Here is a 23,518-nt window from a genome sequence, read left to right on the forward strand (position 1 = left end):
TCATGAATACCATGTCCCCAAATGGTTTGAACGAGGAAAACAACTATACAGTGTTCCTATGATTCAAGCCAGGAAATTAGAGAGGGAACAATGGCAGACAACTAGAAGGATCAAGCAAAACTGATATCCGATATTAGCTATGACACTTTTTTCCAACCCCTTATTATTTTCACCTATACAAATGAATATAAATCTCAGTCCCGTCCATTTCCCTCTTTCCCTTAGTTATTCACTATTTTAGCACATTTTTATAGACTTGCGTTTGCACTCACACAGTTTTCATTTTCCCCCTTCCCCCGTCCTTCATTGAAGTATTCACTTTTTGAATCACACACATGTATGTGTGTCTATGCATATATGGATGCATATTCATGCATAAATATGTGAATGAATTTATTATGATATCACATAACACTTTATCATTAATTATTCACGAATAAACTATAAAGTATTCACTATAGGAATTTATTCACTTCACGTGCTGTCTTAAACAATAGCTCGGTATATAATCAGAAATCCATCAATGAATATCCTTAATATGTCATTCCCTGCTGTCAATAATGTACGTAAGTAACAGATCCAGGACACCAAGTATTAACTATAAGTGGTGATTCACGTACATAAATTATTTATCAAAAACCAAGCAGCCACTTCTCCAGTTTGATTCCCGCCTGCCCTACTCCATCCATTTTTATCCTCCATCAGCAATGCGGTATTTATATAATACATATAAGCAGATGGTATATTTCATTTTTTCATCTCTTCATCATTTATGTCCCTATGCGAATTATCGCATGGCAAGACAGTTAATAACATAATGTAAGATATAGCCCAGGTGCGCAGCGAAGAGAAACACTTCCTGCAAAATTAAAAATCAAATTCTTCTCTCTCCCCCCTTTTTTAATTTTTTAATTGAATAAAATTTAAAACATTTAAAAATCATTAAAGAAATGTTCCCGTTTTTCCGACATTTAGCTTTTTATTATGCAAACAATTTAGTGAAAATCAAATACACATAAATGACATCATACGAGTGGAACACTGTTATTAAATGCTTTTGCCCTTTTTCCTTCATTTTCTGTATGCTCCAGAGTAGTGTTTGATCCTTAATTGTGGTTTTTTTTACAAATAAAATTGGGCAGGGGTTAAATCTGCCGACAGAGTGGATAGAGTGATCTCCCCAAACCTATGAGACAGAAGTAACAACCAATCCAGAATTGACATGATGACACACCCTTACCTGCACTCATGAATATGCAGGAGGGGTGGGTATTTAAGGGGCTTCCGGGCTGCTACCTGGTTGGTCCTGATGAAGCTGGTCCAGGCGACACGCGCGTCGACCAGACACTCTCTGAGTGTGTAAATCCCCAATATCCCTTCCCCACTGAAATGTATTTTGTATATGTTTAGAGGGCGCACGGTATCCGCTACCCAGAGGCATTGAGAGGCAATTAGCCAGAGACGTGGGGTCAGACCCTGACCACGTACTCACAGAAGCAGGGTGTATGGAGCACGGAGGTGCAGACACCGAGTGTAATCAGCCCTGACTGCAGTGTGCAGCAACGCGACACACGGATCTGAAAGGGTTTAAGAATCGAAGTGTCATTCTCACTGACCTCGATTCCCCTTCAGACGCCGGCGTGTGCGCACACTGACCAGCAGCGAGTGGTCTCATACTGTCAGTTTTGGCAAAACTGAAAGACGCGAGAATTACCGTTAAAACAATGAACTCATGCAGTGGCACACAGACGGTCACTGCATGAAGAGCAAATGTTCTCTGATTAAAAAACTAGTTTGAGCGGTTAACCTCTGAAATTTCAAATCCATGTGTGGCAATAATAAAAACATTATGTGGCATGAACTATAAATCAAATCTTTTATCAGTACTTTTCTGATGCTTGATACTTATCCATTTTTGATAGACTGTAACCCTACAATGTTGAAACAATATCATTAAAGATTATGTGGTAACAAGCATTCATATTATTTGTGTGGTAACAGTGGATACGCCCTAATTAGGGATACTTGAGGAGTAGATATTTAACTCCCCTGTATTTGCACAAACTCTCCAGACAAAGTCTGCCTAGTATACCAGAGGACTGGGACTAGGGACAAACAGTATAAATCCAGACTTTAATAAAGGAGAATAACTACACCACTGTTCTTTCTACACTTCTCCCGCTCTAATGACTCTAAGAGAGTGGTTGAAAATATAAAACTGATAATATAAGAAAGAATGTCACACATCCAATTTTTGGTGTAATTTCTTTATAAAAGCAGAGATGTATGTTTTATTACAGTAATTTACGGTGATTCAAATAGCGTGTGATTTACACATAATACCACTCGCTGTTATTTCTACTGCCTCACGAGAGCACTTACCCTGAATAGAATGGTCTCACACAGTGGGTATTAAGTGACTCACTGCTAGAGGACTTGTATAAACTATATATCATAACAGTGACACTATACAGCCCTCTGCAGGCGAGCGGATACATAATATAAGACGCCTTAACCGATCTATACAGGGGGAGGCATATTGGGGTTCACCATAAGAGGATTCTATCCCCTTTTTTTAAAAAGTTTCCTACTTTTTTCACGTACCTCCTATGGTCAATGTTTTTATATGTCGCAGTTCTTTTAAAATGAGATACTATTAAAAGTTACATTTTACAATTGTTTTTCTTCAATATTCCTAGTGCGCCACAAAAAATGACAGTCTTTTCTTTTTTGTATATGTATGCCTAATCTCCTGTCTTAGTGGCAGCACACCCCGGGTGAATAGCAACGTTGCTAATATCAGTGATATAGGGGTCTACATCAGATTTTTCCTGTGCGACTAGTTACCAAATCCCTTTTTTCTGCTAACATGTATACCTACCCTGATGTTATGTGTGATGTTTTAATCGAACAACATTAAACATTCATGCATTTTCACTATGTGTTATTTTACTCCAAAACACACACATTCACACATCAATCATTACCCCTCACCTCAAATTACAAGTATAACTTACAGTACACATCTGTATGTACCTACCCTTACACGCCCTCTAACATATTTATTATTAAAAACACAGGCAATTTCGAACTGTCATCAAACTTTTATTGGATACAAAAATAAAAAGGGGGGGGGGGATAAATAAAAAATTAAAGGCGGGCCTCCAGAAGGCCAAAAAGTAGCTGCAGGTAGACCAGGGTGACCATTATTTCCCGCATGAGGGCTGCCACCTCCTCCTGCTGCTGTTCAGTGTCTGTAATGAAGGGATAAAACAAAAAATTAATATACACAAATGTTTGTTGTATTTGTACATAATAAAAAGTTCAGAGTTATGTGTGAAGGCCACATACATTTAGAAACTACATTGAAGATGGGTCTGCTGTAAACACAGTACTAAAAAAAAATATGTTAACACGCACATACTGTACATAGTAAATAACATTAATTCAATTACTCCTTCATCAATGGTTTTGGGGGACTCTCCTCTAACCTCACAATTAGCCTGTGCTATTTAAGGGTTATGACATTGTTGTGGCTTAAGCACTCCTTACTATTTTAAATTTAGGACATTGCTGTACAAATTATAGGCCTACAGCTATGTTTGTAAAGCATGCATCCGCATGGCCTCACACACTATTACCAAAACAATCTCTACATTTAAGTTGCACCAGTGGCAGATTAAGCCTTTGGGGGGCCCGGGGTACTTTAGAGCGGGGGGCCCCCTTGCACTTGTCATTACTGGCCGCACACTGCATGGGCGAATATTATACTGTCAAAACATAGAGTAAAGGCAGAATAAACTTGGTCAATGGTTACCTGCAGGGGATATATATATATATATATATATATATATATATATATATATATAGACAGGGGGTTGGCGGCACTCGGAATAATAATAGACACCATATATATATATATATACACACACCACATGAAAAGCCTGTGTTTGTCCCTCTGCCCCTTACTCTGGAGGAGACCTCACAGTCCTAGTGCTGCCTCTGATTAAAAACCCTCCTATGACTAAGCTGCTGCTGCTGTTCTCCATGGACCTGAGAAGTATGTAATGAGCTCCACCAATCAGAGCTCAGCACAAACTTCTCAGCCTCTGTCCTCTGGTGCAAAGTGTCATGGGACTTAGTCAACTCCCAGAAATGCACTGCACACTTGTGCAATCAGTGTGCCTTGCCTCCCGATGCTCAGCACCATAAATCATTGTCACATTGGCAGATAGGTGAAGCTGCAGCACTACCCCACCCATGCACAAAACATTTAGCTAAAAAACAAAACATAACTTAAACATTTTCTTTTTAAAAAAAAAAATGACAACCACAGGGGGCCCCTAGCTAGAGGGGGTCCCAGGGGCACTGACCCCTTGCGCCTCCATTATAATCTGGCCCTGTGTTGCACATCATGCTGGGAACTGGAGTTACCCAACACCTGGAGCCACATAACTACCACACCACTAATGTTGGATATCTCATTGGATGTACTGTTATGTCAATTATTCAAGGGGTGAGGCATGGCCACACTCAAAAAAACCACCAAGGGGAGCCTTGTTCCTGGAGAAGGACAGGACACACCTCATGGTCGGCCTGCAGTGATATGTTGCAACTAATGTTGATGTTGGATACACATATGTGGTTGTTGTGATTGTTTATGTGTAGAAATGTGTAGGTCAACATTAGACACATTATTTACTTACGGCTACTTGAGCCATCCTGGGCGCCGCTGGTTGGCTGTGGAGTGGTTGGGGGGGGCAGGAGCAAGGAGGATGGTCCTGGTGTTTGGACCGAGGTAGTGGGTGTGACTGGGGAGTGGAGAGGTTTGGGGGTGGGTGGTGGAGAGGTGTAGGGGGGTTGGAAATGGGGTGGGGAGGGGGGGGGGGGGTGGGGGTTGTGGAGGGGGTGGGGGTTGTGGAGGGGGGGGGTTGTGGAGGGGGTGGGGGTTGTGGAGGGGGGGGGTTGTGGAGGGGGTGGGGGTTGTGGAGGTGGTGGGGGTTGTGGAGGGGGAAGGGGATGGGGAAATGGTGTGGGTCCAAACTGCACCCTGGGTCTCCTCTTGTTCCTCCTCCTCTTCTTCTTCCTCCTCCTCCTCTTCCTCCTCTTCCTCCTCCTCCTCTTCCTCTTCCTCTTCTTCCTCCTCCTCTTCCTCCTCCTCCTCGGCTGCCTGGTCCCGGGCTGCCTGCTCCCGGGCTTGAATGCGTGCCCTTGCCCGTGCTGAAATGTTCATGTTGATGGCATAGAAATCGAAGATTGGGTTTCATAAAAAAGGGGGAAAGAAAAATTCACATTAGTCATGCTCATAACCTTCAAAATTATCATTGCTGTGAAATTTCAGACATTTATCATGCAAACTATTTGATATCCTACACCCAAAAACTGATCAACTACTTAAACCCCCCCCTATACACCCCCTATACACCCATATACCCCCCATATACCCCCCATATACCCCCCATATACACCCATATACCCCCCATATACACCCATATACCCCCCATATACCCCCCATATACACCCATATACACCCCATATACCCCCCATATACACCCATTACACCCCATATACACCCCATATACCCCCCATATACACCAATATACCCCCCATATACCCCCCATATACACCCATATACACCCCATATACCCCCCATATACCCCCCATATACCCCCCATATACACCCCATATACACCCCCTATACACCCATATACACCCCCTATACACCCATATACACCCCCATACTCAGGAACATATTTATAAAAAGTACACAAAACATTGCTAAAAAACGCTGACATACTAGTAATCAAAACTTACATCGGGCAATATGGCAGCGAAGGCTGCTGAGTAGAACCGGCTGCCGCCGGCGCAGGTCGGACCAGCGCCGCTCAACCTGCCCCAGGCTTCTGCGGACGCCGGTTGTGGAAAATATCAGGCGGCGGGCAGCATTATACGCCCGCCGCTTGTCCGCATTAGAAACATATGGGCCCCTGGGCCCCAGGTGACGATCCATCACTTCCACCAGGGCCAAAAGCTCTGATGTCGAAAAGGGCCTAGCTCTTGTACAAGTCATATTGGCAATGGCGCAGTTATTAATTGCAGGTACATATATCACTTTTGGTGCTTGCTGATTGGTCGAAAAAATTGTTTGTTTGGTATTAACTTTATTAATCCCTCTTACATTAACAAACTGGATGCGAATAGAAACTTACGCGGACCGTTCCGATATACACACACCACAACCAACAGCATGCATTCAATGAAGAGAGAAGTACTGTATTTACAGTGTGCGGAAAATAATAAACGCAACCCTCTACTTATAACTACGCTGCTTAAAGGGGGCACGATACACCGATATGCATGGGGAGGAGTACTGTATATACAGTAGGCGGAAAATAATACACGCAACCCTCTACTTATAACTACGCTGCCTAAAGGGCCACAATGCAACATGTTGCTGTATGACAATTTCATACACATTACATATGCAAGGCAAGCATGATAACGTGATGTTTTGAAATGTGACTCACAAAGCATACACGAACTCCAACAGATACCAGCTGACAACACTCATCATTGGAATGACAGGTGCACACATTTCACGATGTAGCCCACAATGCTCCACAACCTGTGTATATACATATACGGGTGATTGATCAGGTGCATTGAGACCTGCGTAATTTAAGCGGCAATTATCGGCGGGAAATATCGGCGTAAATTTGCATCTACCTTGCGGGAAAATATATACGCCCCCTTGTTCGTGGCGGGAGATTAACATATAAATATTCAGTCAGATGCAGCCCACAATTGCTGCAAACATGTCTGACTCTGACGATTCAGCAGCAGAGGACGCTCTGCAGAGAGCACAAGCCGAATCCCTGCTTCAAGCATTACAGAAGAGGGAAGAGGAGCGGAGAAGGAGGGCCCAAGAGAGGAGTCGCCTGCAAGATCAAGCGGGCCCCTCAGTAACAGGCCCTGGTGAACCTCCACCAGCTCCACAAGGGCCAAGCAACCAGCCAGAACAAGAGGTTGCATCTCTCCAAACAGGTGTGACCCAGCAGGTGCATGGTGAGAGAGCTGGGGCCACCAGAAAACGTGCTGCAACATCTAGGGTGATGACTGAGCAGGATACCACCACCAGAAGGAGAAACCCTGCATTTGTAGAGGCCGAAATGCGAATTCTCGTGCCCAGGGCACGCGAATGGATTGAATTGGCAACCAGGAAGCCGGGTGCCAGTGCAAGGAGAAACCTTTGGGACAAGATCACAGAGGAAGTGAACCAGGTGGCACCAGTGGTCAGAACTTGGGACGCGGTGAAGAAAAGGTTAGTGTGTTTGTCAGGGCAATTTTTCAGCAGTCTCCAGCAGGAACTGAGGCCCTTATTGTAGTTCACTCTTTCTGGCCAAATATTTCTTAGATGGACAAAACCATGTGCACTGCAGGTGAGGCAGGTGTTACTTGTGCAGAGATAATCAGATTTGGGTGGGGTTTTACACCTGCCTCACCTGCAGTGCACATGGTTTTGTCCATCAAAGAAATATTTGACCACACATGGCACAAAAGATCACCCACACTAGGAAATGTCACGTAGCTAGGGGTACCACCTAGTCCCTTTAATTCCGGACACATATTAATTACACAGGTTCTGTGGCAGGCTGACTTCAAGACTCCACTTCACCTAATTTTAAACTGCCACAGAACCTGTGTAAGTAACATGTGTCCGGAATTAAAGGGACTAGGTGGTAACCCTACACATAGCACAGTGGTGCACATATCTCATGGTGATATTTGTATTTTTAAACTTGTAGGTGGACTGACTTCAAAAGTGCCCTGAAGAGGAAGATGACTGACCGGTACAACCACAGCATGTCCACCGGGAGCGGTCCAATGCCTGACCATTTGGAGTTTACCCCCCTGGAGCTGGACTCCTGTGACGTCATCGATGTGGGGGAGATCAGGGGGATCTCCAATATGGACAGTGAGCTCCCGGTGGAGGTCTTTGCTGCTGCTTTTGATGGTAAGTCACAGTAATGCATTGTATTTAGAAAGATATTTTTTATTGCGTATGTGATGGTGACATTGTTTTCAATTCTTATCCTAGCAGAAGCAGAAAGTCAGGATGTACCAGCAGCATCGGCCTCTGCAGAGCCACAGGTGGAGCAGGTGGTCCAGCCTCCAGCAAGACGTCGCCCCCAGCCCCAGCCACAGGAGACATTGAGTGAGAGCCTGTTGGTGACGCTGGACAGGATCGAGCAGCAAGGGGTGGATGCTGCGATCCGTCAGCAGCAGGTGGCGGATTTTCTGGCGGAGTGGAAGGCCACAAACCAGCTGCAGGTTGAGGCCTTGAACCGCATTAATGAAACTCTGGCGGCTGGCATGCTAAGCATTGGCCAACACCTCAGCCGCCAGAATGAACTTATTGCGGAGCAGCTGTCCACCGCCAGGTCCCTAAGGGACAATCCCCCATCTGCTGCCCCACCCCAAGCTGCTCCCCAACCTTCCACCTCGGCTGACCCTCCTGTGGCGACTAGGGGAAGACGCCGAAAGCCAGCTGACCCAAAGGCCCCTGTCCCCAAGGCCCCATCTAAAAGGGGCAAAAAAGGGCCCAAATGAGACCTGGTTCACTTCCTCTGTGGTTGGAGGCCAAAGGTTTAAATTGCACTGGACATCCGCTTCCTGAGTTGCCCATCGATCCATTTGCGTGCCATGGGCATAAAAGTTCGTATTTTGACCTCTACAAATGCAGGATATTTTTTTTTGGTGGTGTGTATCTTGCTTAGTATTCACCCTGGTTGTTGCAGTACGTATTCTGGTGTCCCCATTTCTTTCACCATTGCATTTGCAGGGTAACACATGTTTGGAGATATGCAACCTCTTGTTCTGGCTGTTTTATTATTTGTGTGTCTATTTTATTTGTTTTTTTGATTTCTCACATTAAAGTGTCAAGCTGTGATGCTGAACAGCAAATAAATTTATTTTACAAATTAAATCTAAATTGTGGTATGTGTCATTTCTTGTGTGAAACAAATACTAGATTTATGTGTACTTACTGACCAGGGTATTTTTGAACATTTGTTGAAGTGTGGTGGAAGTTTCCCATGTGTAACCCTCTCCATGGCCATTCCCATGTTCCTATCCAACTTTTCCCTGCTAATTAGTTTGTGTCAGCACATGTGCAGAGCAACTTAATAGGTGAGAAAGCAGTTTGTGTGCAGGTGAGGTAGCTCCTACAGTAGTAGGTAAAAGCAGGTCCAGAACAATGCTTTCCTCATGGAGTGGGTGAGGCAGACAAACAAGGGTGAAAAGGTACATTTGTGTAGGAATTCAGATGTGTCCTCCCTAAAAAAAGATGTGTGAATGGGCCAAACATGATAAATTAGCTTGTGAACAAACATGCATAACTTTTAAAATATATATGATTTGACAGTGTCATAATCAGATGTAGGAATCCTTTGTTAGAGAGATGAGAGTGCAATAATGTGATTGGTGGCATCTTACATCCAGAGTGTAGTGAAATCCAAATCATAGCAGATGAGATAGTGGTACAGGTCATAATTTTGGGTACTATACAAAGATTGTGTGGAAAATAGTGGTCATGGGCTTCAAACATTGCTGAAACATCGTTTGTAGGTGTTAGATGTGGTTTATGTTATTGTATCCTAAATACAAAACCTATGTTAGTATTAGAGTGAACACGTTGACACATGTCGACTTGTGTAGATTGAGTGTGCTACTGCGTAAAGTCTATGAAAGCAGGTAGTGAATGTGTCTGTTTAGCAAATACCTACCTTAGCGTATAAAAAGATTCTTACCTTAAATTAAACAAACCTTTAAATGTGGAGAAGTATAGAAACATAAGCTTCCAATGTGTTTGCGTGCTGCATGTGTGGCTTGCAGGCAGTGAAATCATGGTTTGTAGTTAATAGACTGCAGCATTGCTTATTACATTCAGGTGTATGTGTTTGAGTAGTAATCAGCGTTAATTAGCCAACTCAGGCGCACGCTGGCATGCGGTATCTGTAGGGGTGGTTTTAGCTGGCGGTTGGCGGCCGCCTGTTTGGCGTCCGAAACGAACGGTGCCTTAGTCGATCGTGCGGTAGTAGCACCGCTCATTTTGGGTGCACACCCCCGTGTACGCCCATATTTACGCCCATTTTCCCTCATTATTTCGGCCGCTCCCATCAACACGCCCCTATGCCGCCCCATTACCCGTACGCTCGCGTACAGGTTTTTTCGCACGTTGAGACCCCGGCCGTAAGTGTTGTGGAGTGTTCGCGCCGGCGCATTAGCGTATCTGCACATGCGCAGATTGTAAAAAACCCCGGGACGTACGCGTACGGCCCGGACGCTCCAAGCAGAATAAGGCCCTTTATTTCTTTGAAGTCACTTACCACCGTCTCCTGAGTGCCGTTATTTTTCCTGCTTGGAAAGTTGGACTGCTATATATATATATATAAACTGATTATTTTCTTTCTTATTACTCCTCATGTACTCTTGCCACTTAAGCCAAATTATAATGGTGGGTACTTGTTTTCTAGCAGGGCGCCACCGATTTTAATTGTATGAAATCGGGTCGCAAAAATCGGGTTGATGATGCGATCGACCCGATTTTTGCATTGGAACCAATGTTAAATGCTCCCCAGACCCCATTTTTCACTGTATACCCACCCTGATGGGTAATTAGTATGTGAAATGTCCCCCCATTGTTAACGCCACGATCAACGTCAACCCGAAGCATGGCGAGTGCAGCAAGCCAGCAAGGGGCGGCGGTACGCGTCCTCCGTCCTTTTCATACCCCCACTATCGGCGTGGAGTTGATTTTATATAGTGTGGCGAGCGCATTACTTCAGACGTATTACGCGTCCCCTCGCGGGGCTCGCTGTGCTCGCCACGCTTCGGGCTCGGTGGCTCGCTGCACTCGACACACTATAGAAATTCAACTCCACGCTGACGTGGATAGTGGGAGTATGAAAAGGTCGGAGGACGCGTACCGCCACCCCTCGCGGGCGCGCTGAGCTCGCCACGCTTCGGGTTGACATTGATCGTGGTGTTGCGTTAACAATGGGGGGCATTTCACATAATTAACCATGAGGGTGGGTTTACATTTAAAAATCGGGTCTTGGGGGCATTTAACATTGGGTCCAATGTAGAAATCGGGCCGGTCGCATCGCATGCCATTATAATGGCATGCGATGCGACTGATTTTCAAAGTGCGTTAAAAACGTCTTTAAAGCCTGAAAATCGGGTCGGTCGGGTCCCATTTCATACCTTAAGTTAAGGTATGCGATGGGACCCAACGGGCGCCGTGCTAGGAAACAAGTACCTAATGGTGAAACATACCTGTCCATAGATCCAGGAACGTTTGTTGATGTACTTAGAATTGCCAACAAAAATGAAACCATTTTCATTCATGACATACTCTTTTCTCTCGTCGTCATTCTCCATATAAATAGCATCCTCTAAAATGGAATAAAAGTGGCAGAAAATTCATTAACTAAAATGATTACCTTATAACATAATTATCCTGTATACAGTACATTGTACAGAATATTCTATAAACAACAAATAATGGTCTTAGCTTAGCACCTGAGGAAAACACCCAAACAGAGCAATGAATGTCAATCATAAGTACATCATATCTAGTAGTTTTTTATTTCACATAACATATACAGTAAAAACCTATTAATACTAAAAAGTCAAAATCTAAAAATTCAATCATATAACATATATATGTGATTAGACTCCAAAGCACATAGAAATAGAGACTTAACAAAATGCCAATGGATAATTGTATTTTTCCCCACACCTAACCCACCTAACCTTTCTAACTGCTGCACAGAGGCAGAACTCTGGGAGGCAATGGAGTCATCTGCCGCCAGGCTCCTGCTCCCAAGGGGGCACCTCTCCTCCCCCTGGAAGTTTAAATCAATTATTTAAAAGCCAACGATATTGCTTTTGTGGCTGAGTTCTGAAATATATGTGTTCTATCTATATTTCTGAACAGAAATATATATTTTATATAAGGTTATATAGGGTGTGTGTGTGTGTGTGTGTTTGGGTGTGTGTGTGTGGGGGGGGGGCACCAATTTATATCTTGTCTCCGGGCAACTGGAGTGAATTTACGCCCCTGCTGCTGCACATGTAGTGATTTGCAGGTATGTTCTAAGCAATCTCACTAGATTACTTAAAAAAATGCTAGCACTGGGTTTATAGGAGTCCACACATGATCAAAGTTGTTATTGCATCAAATAGAGAAAAATCCAACATAAATCTCATCCAAGGAGAGTGTGATCTGTCAATCACTGGGTTGGTGGTGGTCCCAGAACAAGTTCAGAAAAGCTTCACTAGAAAAAAGGGGGACCTTGCGCAAGGAGCGCAAGAAAAGATTATGGGTTTTATTCTAGTTCACTCTTTCTTAGATGGACAAAACCATGTGCACTGCAGGGGGGCAGATGTTACTTGTGCAGAGAGCATTATATTTGGGTGGGGTTTTACTTCAAAGTGAGATCTATATTAAAGTGTAAAAATAAAGCAGCCAGTATTTACCCTGCACAGAAACAAAATAACTCAATCAAATCTAATTCTCTCTGCACATTTTACATCTGCCCCCCTGCAGTGCACATGGTTTTGTCCATCTAAGAAGGATTTTGTCAGAAAGAGTGAACTAGAATAAGGCCCTAATTCCTCTATGCGGCCACCATCATAATTTAATTGCTGCACATGTGCATTTCCTGCTCAGAGGTGCTCAGAAAGAGACGGGTTGGGATCGTTTGGTCGAATGCATTATGGTCGAATGTCATTACATCGAATCCATTAGGTCGAATTGCTAAAAGGTCGACATGATTCTAGGTCGACATGGGAAAAGGTCGAAATGATTCTAGGTCGAAAGGTCATTAGTTCGACAGGTCATTAGGTCGACAAGGTCATTAGTTCGACATTGTCTAGGTCGACATTCACAAAGTCGACATGGGGTTTTTCACTGTTTTTTTACCTGAATGTCAACACAGTCAACATGGACACAGTTTAAAGTGCACTGCATCCCCTCGCATCGCTCGCTGCGCTCGCAATGCGTCGGGCACGGTGCCTCGCTACGCTCGGCACACTATTTTATTCTCCCACCACGCCCTAGTGGATGGTAGGGCATGAAATACCGCCTGTCAGCACATGTCGGCTCAAAAAACAGTGAAAAACCCCATGTCGACTTTGTGAATGTCGACCTAGACAATGTCGAACTAATGACCTTGTCGACCTAATGACCTGTCGAACTAATGACCTTTCGACCTAGAATCATTTCGACCTTTTCCCATGTCGACCTAGAATCATGTCGACCTTTTAGCAATTCGACCTAATGGATTCGATGTAATGACATTCGACCATAATGCATTCGACCAAATGACCGCATCCCATTTTCCATTGGTATGTAATACAGCCTTCATATTCTTTCTAATTTTTTATAATGATGACAACAAATATTTGAGGGAATTTAACAATTACATAACTATTCCATAGCACACATGAAAATGCTTCACTGTCAGCAACTGCTGTGTGTGATAGTAAGGTAACTTCTGCTATTGTTCAGTAACTGACCTATTGAGAAACCTTATGATGAAGTCTCAGGAAATTCACAAGAAGTGAGTTTCGTTACTATCAGTTAGATTGTGTAAAATTAATTTGTGAAGTTGTATGAGTATAACTGAGATACAAACAATTGTAGTTATTCTAATTCAATCATCCCCTGCACATTTTAATGGTAAAAGGACAGAAAGTAAAAAAAATCTAACCCGTTAGTGGAGGGCACACCTGAACAACATTGTTGAGACCTGCTGTAAGTCACACTCAGCTTTTTTGGGGGGCTCCCTCAATCCGGATGGGGGGAACCCTAATAGTCTCCAAGAAGCCAGGTTGTGTGTATGTTTTTGTTTGTAATTTTTTTTTTTGTACTTTTTGTCCTTTTTAAAATTGGATCCATTTTTTACTGTTTTTAGGTTATGCCGCTTGTATTTTCATTAAAATTCCGTTTTGCATGGATGACCTGATCGCAAGGAGCGCAAGAAAAGATTATGGGCTTTATTCTAGTTCACTCTTTCTTAGATGGACAAAACCATGTGCACTACAGGGGACCAGATGTTACTTGTGCAGAGAGCATTAGATTTGGGTGGGGTTTTACTTCAAAGTGAGATCTATATTAAAGTGTAAAAATAAAGCAGTCAGTATTTACCCTGCACAGAAACAAAATAACTCACCCAAATCTAATTCTCTCTGCACATTTTACATCTTCCTCCCTGCAGTACACATGGTTTTGTCCATCTAAGAAGGATTTTGGCAGAAAGAGCGAACTAGAATAAGGCCCACTGTCTTTTCTGGGGCAGTCTTATTGTTGAATTGTAATATTGTCAAATTTAAAAATATACTTTTATTATTGTACCTTAAAAAGAGAAGGTGATCTATGTCACCCTAATATAAAGTTTTTATGTAAAAGTTACACACTACGTGTTTTTTTTTCTTTTTTTATATATGTCAATTCACAAAAAGGCATTGGACCGTGTGTCCATTACTCATAACCTTATTCCCCTCTAATGTTTCAGTTCATTTGTGTGTAAACATCGTGTTATGCGACAATGGTTTCATGCACCACTTCACAAATTATTGTCTTTAATAAATGACAGATCATCTGAGGAAGCCACTGATACAGCTCTAAGGCGGAGAAACACGTTTGTGGAGCCCCAAATCGATCTGGTCACCAGTGGCTGTGTAAGGGAGCAGTCTCAACTCTGCGGTATTAATCTGCCGGAATCTCTGTCAAACACCCAGCACCTGGAGCGCTCACCCTCAGCAGAGATAGAGAGCGAGCTCAGAGAAAGGACTTTGTGGTGATACAAACAATCCAGAGGAGACAACTATTATAAGCCGTGACTGGGACTGGTAATTATAAATAAATATTGCCTCACTCACACAAAAAACTCATAAAGTGCTAAGCCATATAAGCCTCATTAAACCTCACTAGAGACTATCGAAATCAGCCTCATTGAAGTGCCTAAACAGGACCTTATATGTTGTATGTCTTGTCTGTGTGTGTTTTTTAATTATTGTATTCATATATGAAATGTATTAATTGTATTCCTTTTAATAAATACAAAATAATGTGAAATAAATATTGATTATTGGAGTGCAGTTGCGCTTTCTTAGTGTCAATCTTCTGATTGTCACCCATTTACTCTTGTTTGCATGTGTAGGAGGTTCACAATTGTCTCCTAGAAAGAGAGCTCCAACCACACTCCAAAACTAATTTTATATCCAGATGCTATACTAAATATTGATATAGGAAAACCACCAGTGAAGACCAGCGCTACTGTGTGACTTTTTGGTCACAACTGTTTGTTATGACAAAGTTCCCCTGCCTCTTAACATAGTGGCCTCTACCATCAGGACCAGTGTATTGTGTAGCCGCACCGACAAAGGGACATGACCTCATCTAAAGGGGGTGTTGTTTAGCAGGAATGATGCTCCTTGGGGCCATACCCTCGTTTTTGCCGATTCGGAGGCATGGCTGCCCCCACTGTAGGACACTGCCAGGTGGGAATCGCAGTCTCCAAAAAATGACACTGTCCAAAAAAAACCGAGACAGTTGGGAGGTATGAATTCCTGAAGATCTAGGCCCTTTCTTTACAACTTCACCGAGTGAAAGTATTTCAAGTGTATATATATATATATATATATATATATATATATATATATATATATATATATATACATATACATACACACACACACACACACACTCAATTGAAAACAATGCAACACATTTTATGCAAGTTAAATAGTTAAATCTTTTACACAAGGGCAAATATCCAAAGCTATAAAGCATGTATTGCACATACCTGGACACCAAGCATTAAAGAGAATTATGAATTCCCCAAGGTGATATTTTAGGGAGTTTTTGAGAGCAGAAATCTGCAGGTCCAAGGTGTGAATTCCAATGACGGCATCTGCTGGAGGTACAATGTTTATTTCCATGGAAGGGCTGTCTTTGTTTAGAATGGATGCACTCCAGGTGTGCTTTATGTACCCATTTGACAAGCCAAAGAGTTTCTCTGTTTCATTTGTTCTCTGATTTGGAATTCCTGAATGTGAAAAAATTAAATAAAATAAACACTGTAAAATTATTTCCTTCGATTTGCAATGGGCAAATTTGACAAAAAAAATAATCAAAAATTTGCATATAATTGAAACAGTTTAAATAAATCTATATAAGTTTTCAGGGCTGCATCCCCGACAAAGCAGTGGAGGGGATGATCTCTAGAAACAAACATGTTAACACTTAGGTAATATACAGTTTGTGCTGGATCAATCCCAAAGGATATCCTTGCGGTGCCCTGTAACCAGCATAAGCTATTTCACCCCCCTCTTTAAACTTAGCCAATTGGAATTTTTAATAAATATTCTTGAACTCTAACCAGCTGTGTTCTGCTGCCTCATTCGCTTGCAGGCATTTGTAAGATAACTTACATGAAGGAGTGGGAGCAAGTTAATGTTGGAATCTGGAAATAACTGAATTCGCTGGTAAATATAAGCAAGTGAAAATTCTCCAGGAATTTGCATGTTTTAGGACTGAATTTAAGTCACAGCAATTTGTATTTTTGAAATGGGTTAATAGCTATTATACATGTCCGCATATCATTTACATGGAATAAAAAATGATAATAATAAAGGACCATGTTATTATTTCTGTGTATTTGTTTTCTGGGTAAAACCACTTACCTGTGTTGACAATAAAATTAATATTATCACTGTTCAACTCAGTACTTCTGTTTAGACGGATTTTAAATGGCTGTCCGCGTCTCACTATTAGACGTCTTGTACTGATCTCATCTGTCCGGTGATCTGTGTTGTTGCTTTTTATCTGCAGGTCAACATTTTGGATGTACGCTAAAAGGAGAAATGCAACAAGACCATATCTTTAAAATGCAGCAGCACATGTTTTACCTATTATAAAGAAATATATATTTTTTTTAATATTTTGAAGTATACAAAACAAAAATAAAGAACTTTAATAGGGTACTTACATGAAAACGATTGTTTTCTATGCGCTTGTCAATTTGCATTGTGTATTGTAGTCAAACAGCGATAATAGTCTATAATTATTTATGTAACGCTATCATAAAAAACCCAGGACAGGGCCAGTGTTCTCACCGGAGAACATTGACCGTGACAGATTGCTCATCGGCACATCGCTCAGCAAATCTCCCCATGTGTAGGTCCACTTGGAGCAACTTTTTCCATTATCAACTGAATGATGCAAAATACTTTGTGAAGTTATATGAGGGTAAAACTGAGACATAAACCATTCTATATTACTCTCGTGGAAGCTGCAAGTGTCTACTGATTTTTGGGGTAGTCCCAGAAGAGTAGGCGTCTCTTCAACATCCTGCTGGCTTCCTAGTGAAGTGGGCAGGATTGTATGGTACACACCAGCAATCGCGGAAGCCACAGGGAAGGGGACAGAGATAAATGATCGCATAATTTAGCCTTGCCTCTTCACCGTAGAACCACAAATTGTAGGTATTTACCACAATAGTTATACAATGCTTTTTTGGAATCACTAATTATGGCCCTTATTCAGATTTGATTGCAGTACAAATTTGTTTGGAAAATGGGCAAAACCATGTGCACTGCAGGTGGGGCAGATGTAACATATGTAGAGAGAGTTAATTTTGGGTGGGCTGTGTTGAAACTGAAATCTAAATTGCGGTGTAAAAATAATGCAGCCAGTATTTACCCTGCACAGAAACAAAATAACTCCCACAAATCTAACTCTCTCTATACATGTTACATCTGCCCCACCTGCAGTGCACATGGTTTTGCCTATTTTCCAAACAAATTTGTACTGCGATCAGATCTGAATAAAGGCCAATGAAAGGAACTCAAAAGACTAGAAACATTAAAGGCTTAATCCAATTAGATGGGATGAAATCTCACCCGCGAATTCAAGCTGAATCAGCACACAAGGGGGCAGATGTATGAACTAGCATTAAGGGCATTATTCTAGTTCACTCTTTCTTACAAAATCCTTCTTAGAGATGGACAAAACCATGTGCACTGCAGGGGGGCAGATGTAAAATGTGCAGAGAGAATTAGATTTGGGTGAGTTATTTTGTTTCTGTGCAGGGTAAATACTGACTGCTTTATTTTTACACTGCAATATAGATCTCACTTTGAAGTAAAACCCCACCCAAATCTAATTCTCTCTGCACAAGTAACATCTGCCCCACCTGCAGTGCACATGGTAGAATAAGGCCCTATGTGCTTTTCTGCACTTAATGCTAGTTAACTGGGTTGATTATGTATTTTGTTTTATGTATTATGGGCGCTAGGGACAGCCTGCCGAGTAACGCTCGGTGGGGCTGTCCCCTGCAATCCCTCCCAGTAATTAGCGGCTGGGGCAATGTATTAACAGGCGCTTATCCAGCTCAGGCTAGCATTGTCCTATCCCCACTGCGGGGACAACACTAGCCCTGCTGCTGGCTCTGGGCTGAGCTTGAGCAATAAAAGCGAGATCTCGCGCATGCCCAGAGAGCCGAATGGGGGGAGAGAAGCATTTAAAAAAAAATTGCACACGCAGAGCTGTGGGGGTGCCAATAAGGAAAGCCGTTAACACTGGGCATAACGGCTCTCCTTATCGGAGCTGGGGGTTAATACATGAGGCAGTAACAGGTGCCGGCTTCTCCATGTTATGCAGGAGAAGCGGGACCCATTATTTTACAAACGTTAGGGGCAGATTAATACATCTGCCACAAGGAGTGCAGCTTCAGATGTGATTGCCACGGGTATGGATCATTGGATAGACAGCAACTAGGTCGACATGCAGGAAGGTCAACATGACTGACGATTGACATGGGTTAGGTCGACAGGGTCATTGGGTCGACATGCATTAGGTCGACACGGGGAATGTCGACATAGTAAGGGGGGTGGGGTAGAACCCGCACAGACTGAAAATTATGCTATTAATTAAAGAACCAATATGAAGGACTATCCATGGTAAATTCTGCTAGTCATTGATTGGTGGTGCGCCCCAAAATTCAGTATTGTAACTGAATAAGGGGTTTTTGTTCACCTGATAGAGGTGAACCAAAGAAAGAAAAAAGCTTTGTGGGCGCACTCTTATTGTATGTAAATATGATGTTAATTTAAAATTTAACTTTTATTATGATCCTTATAAAATAAAGTAACAAGAGCCGTTACAAGGAATGGAAGGACAGAAAGAATAGTTAGAACAAAGTCTATAGTTAGATTTATATAAAATGTAGTGTGATAGCACTAGTAGCTTTTTCACACATTAATCTCCATTCAGCGCATTAGTTCCTTGATCATCATTGGTATGTATACACAATGTGATTATAGGCGAAATTGAATGGTTTGTATCCCTCAATTGGAAGGCTGGAATTGCCTTAGGGGGATATCGGTTGCCCCAGCGACAGAGTTTATTGGTATTTGTAGCTTGTATTGCTCATACAGTAGGCGTATCCAGTGCAATCTATTTGGGGAATATACTTGTCCAATTTTTGGATACCACACCAGTGATTCTTCAGGGGTCTCCCACCAAAATACTGAACTGGCCCTTCACTGCTTTGCTTCCAAGTTCGGGAAGTTTTGGGCAGTTCCAGTGAGGTATGGTGGTATAATTAGGACTAAATTCCCATTCAGCAATTGCCTGGTTAACTGCAATTAGAGCATTTATAGCCAATTTCATACCATATTGTTTACAAAGAGATCCACGGAGGTCAGTATTTGGCAAATGGCAACTGTATGTGGCAACAGAGATTTACCGTTTATTGGGAGCCGTGTGTACCTTTGGAAATATAATCGTAAATGAAGAAATAGGCAAAAATGCAAAAATTTATGAAAGGGAATAAAGTGAAGAAATGAAAAAAAGAAGAAATAAAAAAAATGAAATGAAAAAAAAAAAAAAAAAATGATGAAATGAAAAAAAATTGAAATGAAAAAAATGAAATGAAAAAAATATATATTTATATACAGTAAAATTACAGAGCGAGAAGTACAAGAAAAAAGAAGAAGAAGGAATTAGGTGGGGGGGGGGGGAAAGGGGGGGGGGAGAAAAGGAATTAGGTGAGGAGCAGAGAGAGGTGAGTGGATATAGGAATTAAATTTTTGTTTTATGCAGGACTTAAATCACAATCTAGGTGGTATAGTCACAATTTAATGATCACCAGTATTTGGGCAGTGAGAAGAATATTATTAACCTGTATTCAGGTAATAGAGTATATCAGCCACTCAACAATATTATCCCCTGGCAAATAAAGTTATTCCATTTGGAGCTGCTGCTGCAGGAGAAAAAAGCACTGTGACCCAACGTTATTATCAGTGGTGCATTGCAGTTATTGATGTTACAGGTTTAGTGTCCTGGATATTTTAGCACTGAAATTGTGCTTTTGCTGCAGATCGGAGAAGAGCACTGTAACCCAGCGCTGTTGCCGGAGGTGCTGGCAGTACTTTTATTTTTTGTCCGACTAACACATGAGCTAACGTACTAGAGACATTGACACTGAATTAGTGCGTTAGTTAGATAGAAAAGGGGTGTCACTCTGCCGCTAAGTGCAGGCAGGGGACACCAATACCTTGAACGCCGGGTCCTGGCGTTTGGATGTAGATGGACCTCAGGGGCCCGTGGTGAGGGGCTGGGGTGTCCAAAACTGGTGGGGGGGCTGGTGGGCACTGGATCGCTGCTGCTGCTGTAGCTGGGGTCCGTTAGAACACGTGTTTTCGCCGTTTTAGGCTTCTTCAGTATGCGCCAACAACGACATGCATTAGGTCGACACGGGGAATGTCGACAGTCAGGTTGACATGGGGTTTTCACTTTTTTTGTCCCAAATGTTGACACAGTAAACATGGACACTGAGAAGTAGCACCGCGTCCCCTTGCATGGTTCGCTGTGCTCGCCATGCTTCGGCCCGGTGCTTCGCTACCATCAGCACACTTTTATTCTCCCACCAAGCCCTAGTGGATGGTAGGGCATGAAATACCACCTGTCGGCACATGTCAGCTCCAAATAAAGTGAAAAACCCCATGTCAACCTTTTGAATGTCGACCTTCCCCATGTCGACCTAACCCATGTGAACATTTAGTCATGCTGACAATCCTGTATGTCGACATTCAGTCATGTCGAACTTCGTGCATGTCGACCTAGTGATGTCGGCCTAATGCTACCGCATTTCAACACGGCACCTGAATGGCAATGACACCAAACTCGCAATCTTTGTGGGATGACTTTCGGTAGGCTGAAATCTGCACAATATTGCTTGGCCCCCAATGCAGTGAGCACTTTTGTGTGAATTCAGGCAGCTGTAAAGTGTGGCTACCGTGATGATTCGGGGGTTACTGCTCTCTTAGAGCCTAACTCAGTTGAGCCTTGAGTCTCAGGTGCATTTACTAAGAAGGAGCTTGCTACGTTTTCGGCAGTCCTATATTATGGAGGTCATTCAGGTTGACTCACAAAGCTGAGAAATTCGCAGCTTTGTTAGCCAAATAAAAGCCGCATAAACATCCATTCGCAGCTTGCGTGCGGGGGAGAAATCATTTGATGGTCGCCGACCATTGAATGATTTCTACAGCACTCGCAGATCTATGACACCTCTATGGTGTCTTACATCTGCGGACTCCCTGTACGGGAGTGACATCCCCTGATGTAAGCTGCCTGCCCCGACCACACCTGTATCATGGGCGAATTTCCATGGGAACGCACAGAATTTTCATGGGAACGCCCATGAAACGCTGGCCGTTCCCATGGGTGCGACCACGTCCCGCCACCCCGCATCCCCCATCCGCACTGCTGTGTGCGAGCAGACGGCGAATAATCAATTTGCGAGGTCGCTCTCACTAAGCGGATGAAAATGTGCATAAATGTTTATGCGCAGTCGCAAAACATCGCTCACCGTTGTGAATTCCCAATGGTGAGGATGAACCAGAATGACCTCCGATAAACATAAATACCGACATGCAAAGACACACACAAACACACATGCATTCTCTTACTCTACATACAAGTAAATATTCCCTACAACTAGGAATTCACAGTACCTTGAGCCATAGATGGATTCTCTTCTCCCTTTTGTGTGATGATGATATAGTGATGCTGCAGAGGAAGGCAGTAATGTGACGGCTAGTGTCGTGTTTTGCCACTTTTATACAGAATTTATCACTCTACTGAAATAATGGGAGTGGCTGGAGTTCCAGTAACTGATTGCTTATCTTGAAAAATTGTTAAGTTCCTTAAATTAACATAAACTGTCAAGTAAACTTTTTACTTTTGGATTTAGAATATAGTTATTAAAAGTGGATTTTTTTTCCTTTTAATGTAGAGAGTATTCATATAAACAAAACGGAGAATATATTTTTTTGTTCTACATTTTGTGGACTTTATTCTGGTCCATGCTCTCCCATGCAAATTTGCAGGGAAGCGCAATGTTTTTCTTCTGCGCGTGTACCTGCTCTGTGTGCGAGTGGCCACTGCCAACAGAGTGTTCGCTGGGCACTCGCACACAAAATAGAACTCCTATCTTAGTATTTCCCACCTTAGTAGATTTGCTAAAGCAATGATAGCCTCTGGAATGAGGGGAGATATAATTATTTCCCGTGATATTACACGAAATCTCCCCTGTGTGTACGCACCTTTAGTGATATCCAGGCTTCAGCACAGATGGTTTACTCAGAATCACTCAGGTACTAATTAAGTCACCTGTGCTCAAGCCTGGACATCTAGAAAACCTGCATTGTTGGTGTGCCTTGAGGACCGTGGTTGGGAAAGCCTGATCTACCATATAGGTGTTGGCTAATAGAGTTAATCAGTTCGCTCTCTTTTCCTTGTCACCTAGAACTGTGGTTCCTAGTTATACTATCTTTCAAAAGTTTGGGGTCACCTAGAAATGTCCATATTTTTCCCCTGATTTTTTTCTAATGATTACATTAAATTAATCAAAAATACATTGTATACATTGTTAATGTGGTAAATGACTATACTAGCTGTAAAAATCTACATACTGTAGGTGTATAGAGGTCCATTTCCAGCAATCATCACTCTAATGGTATATTGTGTTTACTAATCGCATTAGAAGACTAATAGATTATTAGAAAACTCTAGACACCATTAGGTCAACATGGGGAAAGGTTGACATAGGCCAATGTCGACATGAGTCTAGGTCGACAGTCAAAAGGTCGACATTGGGTTTTTCACTGTTTATTTTTACCCAAATGTTGACACAGTCGACATGGACATCGGTTATTTGCCTCATGTCGACCTACACCCATGTCGACCTAATGGTGTCGACCCAATGCTTGTCGACCATCATGTTGTAGACTGCATTCCAATAGAATGTCTGTAAAACACATTGCAGCACATTTTTAAGGGTGTTCAGCTACATAGCACTCACCCTATACTAATATATATTCAACTTCAAAATCTATTTACAGTATATAATGTATTTGTAATGTTGTTTTTATTTTCCTATTT

At 42.4% G+C, this 23,518-nt stretch overlaps 1 protein-coding gene across 2 annotated transcripts in view; it reads right to left on the minus strand.

Annotated features, from left to right (window-relative positions):
* LOC146080589 (protein-glutamine gamma-glutamyltransferase 5-like) overlaps positions 1–23,518 on the minus strand; it is a 125,732-nt gene that overhangs the window by 80,542 nt on the left and 21,672 nt on the right. The window contains exons 1-4 of one of the 2 annotated variants that reach the window (XM_083188041.1): positions 22,090–22,144; positions 16,756–16,923; positions 15,876–16,118; positions 11,338–11,456 (exon numbers count right to left, since the gene is read on the minus strand). In XM_083188041.1, the coding sequence (XP_083044167.1) occupies positions 11,338–11,456; positions 15,876–16,118; positions 16,756–16,923; positions 22,090–22,099 (540 nt within the window). In that variant the 5' untranslated portion in view covers positions 22,100–22,144. Of the gene's footprint in view, positions 1–11,337; positions 11,457–15,875; positions 16,119–16,755; positions 16,924–22,089; positions 22,145–23,518 lie in introns of those variants that run through there. The other variant, XM_083188040.1, reaches the window with a different exon arrangement.

Source organism: Crinia signifera, chromosome 5 (genome assembly GCF_055691185.1).
Source record: "Crinia signifera chromosome 5, ASM5569118v1, whole genome shotgun sequence".
NCBI lineage: Eukaryota > Metazoa > Chordata > Amphibia > Anura > Myobatrachidae > Crinia > Crinia signifera.